This window comes from Nematolebias whitei, chromosome 4 (assembly GCF_014905685.2).
Source record: "Nematolebias whitei isolate Nwh7 chromosome 4, NemWhi1, whole genome shotgun sequence".
NCBI classification, from domain to species: Eukaryota; Metazoa; Chordata; class Actinopteri; order Cyprinodontiformes; family Rivulidae; genus Nematolebias; species Nematolebias whitei.
In genome coordinates this window covers 4860355-4867886 of record NC_056501.1, presented here as the reverse complement: position 1 = coordinate 4867886, position 7532 = coordinate 4860355, and the positions used below count along the sequence as shown (strand labels likewise).

The 7532-nt window shown below is 41.7% G+C and overlaps 1 protein-coding gene across 1 annotated transcript; it reads right to left on the bottom strand.

The window, feature by feature from the left end:
* Positions 1–3817: 3817 nt before the first annotated feature.
* Positions 3818–5372, bottom strand: lbx2 (ladybird homeobox 2). The gene is made up of 2 exons (XM_037675608.1): positions 4837–5372; positions 3818–4384 (listed from the first exon to the last, which is right to left on the bottom strand). The coding sequence occupies exons 1-2, from the start codon at positions 5159–5161 to the stop codon at positions 3918–3920; spliced, it is 792 nt and encodes a 263-aa protein (XP_037531536.1). The 5' UTR covers positions 5162–5372; the 3' UTR covers positions 3818–3917.
* Positions 5373–7532: the final 2160 nt, after the last annotated feature.

Below are 7532 nucleotides of genomic sequence, written 5' to 3'. Positions count from 1 at the left end.
TCCTCCTGTGTTCCTCCTGCGTTCCTCCTGTGTTCCTCCTGCGTTCCACCTGTGTTCCACCTGTGTTCCACCTGTGTTCTTCCTGTGTTCCTCCTGTGTTCCTCCTGCGTTCCACCTGTGTTCCACCTGTGTTCCACCTGTGTTCCTCCTGCGTTCCACCTGTGTTCCACCTGTGTTCCTCCTGCGTTCCTCCTGTGTTCCACCTGTGTTCCACCTGTGTTCATCCTGTGTTCTTCCTGTGTTCCACCTGTGTTCCCCCTGTATTCCTCCTGTGTTCCACCTGTGTTCCACCTGTGTTCCTCCTGCGTTCCACCTGTGTTCCCCCTGCGTTCCACCTGTGTTCCTCTTGCGTTCCACCTGTGTTCCTCCTGCGTTCCACCTGTGTTCCTCCTGCGTTCCACCTGCGTTCCCCCTGTATTCCTCCTGTGTTCCACCTGCGTTCCCCCTGTATTCCTCCTGCGTTCCACCTGTGTTCCACCTGTGTTCCTCTTGTGTTCCTCCTGTCTCTCTGCTGATCACTGATTCAGTCACTTCAGCCCTCATGTCTGTCTCTGCAGAGCTTCATCCATCTTTCCTCCAGCACCTCGGTCGGGCACTAGATGGCAGCCTTGGTTCTGTTCTGGCAGCAGATGAGCTCCAGGTGACAGTTCCTGCAGAAAAGACATCTTTCATCACCTGACACAGAACTCAGGCTGAAGGGACTTAAGGAGCATCTTGTTCTCTGATCTTCATAGTCCGCAGAGCTGAAGACAAGTCGTTCTCCATAACACCACAAGGACATTAAAACAAATCTTAATGTGAAAAACACAAACTGTGTTGATCCAACATTTTTCAGTCAGGTCATCTGGACAGTTTCTTTTTTTTTTGTGCTGAAACGTTTCGCCTTCAATCCAGAAGGCTTCATCAGTCAAGGAAACACACAACACAGTACAGATTCTTCCTCCAACAGCTTACTCCAAAGTGGAACAAACCAGTCTTGTTGGTGCTGTTGGAACGCCCCCTCCTCCATTGCCGGCCCTTTTCTTTGTTGACAGTCTGTCAAATTGGTTGAAAACAACAAAAACCAACAAACAAAAAAAGAAACTGTCCAGATGACCTGACTGAAAAATGTTGGATTGTATACCTGGATTATTGAGCATGGACTTTGTTGTTTACAGACTGTGTTGGTGACACACAAGACATTTCTCTGATACCGAGTTCACTTTGATGCACAAACATTTGGGGAGTGGTGGCGCAGAGGTTAGAGAAGATGGGCCTGTGATCGGAAAGTCACAGGTTCAACTCCCGGTACTTTCAACATCAAAATGTGGTGAAGGTGAAACCCCCACACCTGCCTCCACCCTCATTCGCTCCACTCTGGGCCCCTGAGCAAGGCCCTTAACCCCCACCAACTGCTCCCAAAAACAGGTCTCTCTTGAAAATGAGTTCTCGTGACTCAATGAGACTACCTGGATAAATAAAGGGTAAATAAAATAAAATAAAATAAAATAAAAAACACAGTAATAACCATAATAACAATTTATAAAAGAGGGTGAGGAAATAAAACACAGCCTGTCGGTTAGAGGTTTTCTATTTAAAAAATAAATAAAATCTTTGTTAAATATATATTCATGACCTGGACTATTGTAACGATTTTAATGTGTTCATCTACTGATGACAACAAAATTAAGTATTTAACAACGAAACCTGTAAGTGCAGTTCCTTGCTATTATTATTATTATTATTATTATTATTATTATTATTATTATTATTATTATTATTAATATTAATAATAACAACAATTCTTCTTATTATTATTTTAATTATTAATATTATTATTATTATAATTGTCAATTTTTTGACAGAGGTTAATTTTAGCTCAGCAGCCTTAATTTGTTGAACTAAAATGAAATAAAAATAAATGTTTTCTGATGATGGACACTTTAAAAATGGGAGTAATTTAGCTGCATGTTGACTAAAGTTTTAAGCAGTTTGAAAAAAAAAAAGTTATGACAAACCAGTGCCAGTTTACTGTACAGCAGAGACATAGAAATTAAAATAAAACAAATAAAATAAATTAATTATAAACGTTTCGATTTGAAAGGAAATAATATGTATATGACTCTTGGGTTTTAAATTGTCCTAATGAACACTTTTTTATTGAGATTTTTATATTTTAATTTTTTATCAGGGATTAGAGATAAACAGGAGTTTGTCCCATTAAGTCCCCCCCCCCCCCCCCCCCCTGTCAGAACACAGGCCTCCACAATAAAAGCCCTCCTTGACTTTTCCACCTCTGTCATTCCAGCTGATTACTTCTTTTGTCAAACCAGTCTGCTTTTTCTTAAACGGAAGAATGGGAAGAGGAAAAAAAAAGTTATTTTAAGAAAAGAAATAAAAAGAATGTTTCCTCACTTCAGAATTAAATTTTAATTCATTCGTTTTACCTGCAGATATTTAGGAAATTTATTACAGTAAAATTTCATAATGTGAAAATTCTGGTTTTAAGAATTAATTCCAGTGTTTAAAAAAAAAAAAACCTTAAAACTTGGACAAAAATCGATTTTCACCTTAAAAACGTATTCATCTAAATCTTTAACAGCTCTGTTTTATTGTACTAAATAAGAAAGAAATGCGCCCAAACCCCAACGCTGTTCCGTAAACATAAAAACCAAACTAACAGTTAAAGTTTGCATGTTGTCAGTAAAATATCAGCCACACAGCCGGCCAACAAACACACGCAGTAAACCTTTGATCCCGCGCCCTCCTCCCGTCTGGCCCATTCATGGCTCCACTTCTTTCTCTCCCCGTTTCTTTCCAAACAAACCGAGTTGAGGCTGGCAGATGCCGGCTCGGTGAAAGCTGTTTTCTGGGAGGTGAACCCAATCAATCATGTCGACCAGAGGAGAACATATGGCGCACGGATCCGTGCGCGCCGCAGACAGAGCGGGACCTTCTTGTGACAAGATGCGTCCAAAGAATGGAGAGAAAGGACGAGCTGCTAATTGAAGTCATGGCTCTTCAGAGCTGAAAGCAGAGGTCACAATCCAAAAGGCCCATTTTAACCAAGCAGGCTCAGGTTAACACATTTATACCCTCATTTCTATTTATACTTGTTTTTTCTCTTCAAATCAATATTTATTTTTACACTGAGTCCAACACTCTGACGCGCTTTTAATTTGGCACAATCACACATCCCGCCTCTTGAAATATCATATAAGCTTTATTTACATAGATGCTGATTAAATAGAACATTACAATAAAATAAGATGTTGGATCTATATACAGAACGGAACTTGGGAAATGAGCTGAAATGCGTGCACTTCCTGAACTGTGCGGGAATAAAAGTTCAAATGAAATAAAATGAAAAGCATGAAAAGGCTCGAGTAGATTTTTGTTTGAAACTTTTAGCAGAAATAAACAAAAACTACAAAAATTAGTGTAAATTGCACGTTTGTCTTGAAATGTAACATTTAATATTTAAATGTCACTTTCCACCCTCTAAAAAAACGTTTTTTGATAGTTAAGTTTGAATTTTATAAATCAGCAGGTCCTGCTGCACTGAACAGATTAAAACAATTAAAAACTGATAATTTAATCCATCCTTTTCAAATTAAATCCGTCCTTTGATTTTATTCTCAGGCCCTGCTTCAATTTCTGCGTCTCGTTCTTTTGAGATGTTCTGACAGGTTTTGGATCCAGGTGAGAATAAAGCTTCAGATAATTTGTACTTTTTTTACATTTACGCACTCAGCTTGAGTGAACAAACATTTCATTTAGTCTTCAGATAATCCTCACGGGTTCAGAATGAATAAATTAAAATGAAGAGATAAAAATAGGAAACCTTTTCCCCAAGTGTTCATATCTGTGAATATTCTCCTTTTTTAAATCCGTGCAAAGGTTTGGGCAGAAAAACGTCCCTCTTCATTTCATCATCGTCAATCGTCCACCTCGATCTCCTCGTCGTCCTCCGAGAACTCGTCCGTGGTTTGGTCTCTGGACGAGGACGGGGACTGTGGGAAGGCTCGGAGTCCTTGGGAGGTCGGGGAGACGCTGGGCGTTCGGGTCCCGGGCTCCCCGCCGCCCTGCGCGTCCTCAATGTTCTCCATGCTCACGAGCTTCTGCAGGGTCTGTGGGGTGATCTTCTTCAGAGACTCCACGTCCGCCTTCATCTCCTCCAGGTCCCGCTTGAGCTTGGCCCGGCGGTTCTGGAACCAGGTGATGACCTGCGCGTTGGACAGTCCCAGCTGCTGCGCGATCTGGTCGCGGTCGGCCGGAGAGAGGTACTTCTGGTACAAGAACCTCTTCTCCAGCTCGTAGATCTGGTGGTTGGTGAAGGCCGTGCGCGACTTCCTCCTCTTCTTCGACGTCTGCCTCTGTCCGAAGGCGTTCATGTGCTCCCGACCTGGGAGGGGGTGAGAAGGAGAGGGGTGAGACAAGTGCAGCAGGAACACCTGAGAGGGCTCAGTCCTCCCGAAAATCCCATCAACTTTTCAAAGATGCTCCAAAAATAAACATCTGGAATGGAAATAATTTTTTTTATGTTGAGCCAAACCAGAATTAACTGGTGGCGGTTTTAAATGTCTGCAGGCACGTTTTGCTCCCACGCACTAAACCAGAGTGACCGACTGACTTTTGGACAGAGGTGTCCACGCCTCACTTTTATCAGCATTGAGTCAGACCAACTCACATTTACGCATAAATGTTCAAACTGTTTCTCCCGTTTCGCCCTCACGCGCAGCTGCACGTCCTCATCCAAAGTCAAAACAACCCTCAGCTCCTTAACTCCCAATATTCTCATTAAAAAAAAATCTTCCTAATATTTTTCTGGAGCGTTTTGGTGAGGACGCTTCGTACCTTCTGCCGCCTGGATCACGCTGACCTCCAGCCCCTTGAACGTTTTGCTGGCCAGCTCCTCGAGCGCGCACAGCGGCGACGACGGAGTGCTGATCCCGTTCCTCGCCGAGTTGGAGCCCGTGACTTTCTCCAGCACCCTGGGCGGACAGATGCTGGCCACGGATTTCTTCACGGAGGGTTTGTTCAGAATATCCTCGATGCTGAACGGCGTCAGCGGCTTGTTGGAGTTGGCCGGCGGCGGCAGCTGGTCCAGGGGAGCGCGCCTCCGCTCCTCGCCGCCGGACTGCAGCACAGAGCCTGCCTTCATGTCTTTACTGGAGGTCATCGAAGTCCCGAACGATCGCTGCCCTCAGAAAGTTGATAATTTCATTCAAGAGGCGGATTAAAAACCCACTTTTTAACTCGGGGGCAGCTGGATTCCAACTCTTGGAGTCAAACGCAGCAACTTAGCTCGCCTGAGATCCTCCCTCCAAAACCACCATGCTTTAGGCGTGGGCAGCCGCGCCGAGCGCCCCGGTTCCTCTGCCAAGCTCCATGAAGATGTTTAGAAAGTGGCCGACAGGAGGAGGGTGAACCCCTGCAGGGAGCGGAGGAGGAAAAAAAAGCTTTCTCAGGCTCGAAGATGAAGAAAGCGACTGCTAACGACTTGTTGTTGATTGGGCGAAGTTCAATTAGAGAAACTCTACACCACTTGGTGACCCGCTGCATGCGTCTTAAAGGGCCGGAGCAGAGGAACTAATTGGACGTGGGGAAAAGGAGGAGTCTGCTTCTGCCTCGAAATGTTTATGCATCTGTTTCTCTCTGCTGGGGTGTCCCTTCAGAAAGGGAGAGTTGATCATTTAAGTGACTGCCAACAGCGTCTTTGTTTTGATATATATATATATATATATATGTTACATATATAAAGTAGTTAAAAAAACAACAAGAACAACAGGGTCTGCAGAACTGAGAGTCATTTAGTTACGCGTAATTACGCACGCAGCGTTTTGCGTAATGAGCACATTGTTGGCACCGTGTTGCACACAACAAACATTTATACAGAGCTGGTTTCCAACAAAACATAAATGTTCCATGTTTCAATTTAAGAAGCATCTAATCGGACAATAACGTTTTAATTCTGTTTGCTGTTTTCACGTTGCTCGTCTGTGTTTTGTTTATACCGTTTTAACGTAAGCACCATAAATTACCATGTACTGTTGGTGCAGTGACAATAAAAAAAAATGTAATTTTTGTTTCATTTTTGAATTAAAAATAATAGCATGAATTTGGAGTGTAATAGTTTAATGTTGGGTACAGTGAAATGTTGGTAATAGTCGTTTGATTTAAATCTGTGCTATAACAAATTGCCCCTCGGTGCCACAATAAAGAGAAAGTATGGCAAGCAGTTGTATCATGTAATCTGGACTTGTAAAGTATTGTGACGAGCCATACTTTTAAATAATATCCCTCACACTGAACCTCATTTGATCACACTGTCATGATTGAGTGTTTCACATTTTATTTGGAGTCCTCAGGGCTCCATGGGATTTATTTGTCTAAATAAAGGTTGAATGAATGACTTCAAAAAATGGTTCCAACATTTGAAGCAAACACATTATTTTTTTGTCATATTTTGTTAGGATATACATTGAACTTATCTGATGCATGGCCTGCGTGTTACTGTTTAAAGTTCAGACTGGGTGAAAACACTATTCAGTTCAATTCAATTCAATTCAACCTTTATTTAGACAGGTAATCCCATTGAGCCTTGAGGACTCATTTACAAGATTCATTTTACAAGATTCATTTACTATTACTAAATTACCAGTTGACTTACTGGTAATTTAATATAATGTTGCATCTGGGCTACCGTAGATGAATCCCCAATAAGAAGGGGATATTTATTTTTGGGGCTTCTGGGAGAGTTATTGTCTATAAAAAAAAAGACAATAAATATAACAATACAATTTTTAATTTAGTGTTTGTTTCCGTTTCTTGTTGGCCTGAAACATACTGAACTGCGACCCCCATATACTGATGTAATGCAGTGATTCGGGGTGGGAGGGGTGGTGGTGGTGGTGGGGGGGGGCTTAACACTGGAAATTAAAAACTTGCCAATGCCACAATATATTTTGTACATGTTGTACAATTTTTGAAGAACACTCACACGTCCACAGAACTTTAATCAATCTTAGCTCGCTGATTTAGAACTTGCAACCCACTCTTTTAAATTTTAAAATGTCCACCCCTCTGGATGGGGCAGAATTTCCTGTTCAAGGCCACCACAAGATGCTCCAGGTGAAGTGTATTTATTTCATCCTGATGCTGATCAATAATCCAGGTAGAAAAATCTGAAAGAGTTTAGTCAGGTCCTCTGGACGTTCAAAAATGTATTTATTTCATTAGCAGATTTAAGTTACAATAAATATTAATTTCCAGCTGGAACCTCAAATGAAATCTTTGCCACCATCAATAAAAGTCTAGATGCGCCACTGCCGAGGTTCTGACAGAACCGTGACTTCTGGGCTCAGTTACACCTCATGTTGTGTTTATTTCAGTAACTGTTTACCTGAAAATTAATTAAAGGATAAAGCCCACCTTATTTTAATCATGATTATTTTTAAACGAAACAAAGCATCAAAATGATTAATTATCAGTTTTCTTATTATTGTTGCTGCTATATTTTTTGTTCTCTTTTTTTTATTAATTCTTTTATT

Bases quoted from the DNA above. Each gene is read 5' to 3' on its own strand.
- lbx2 (XM_037675608.1), bottom strand. From the start codon at position 5,161: ATGACCTCCAGTAAAGACATGAAGGCAGGCTCTGTGCTGCAGTCCGGC. The intron at 4,385-4,836 runs GTACGAAGCGTC...ACCCCCTCCCAG, and splicing joins CGTGATCCAGGCGGCAGAAG to GTCGGGAGCACATGAACGCC.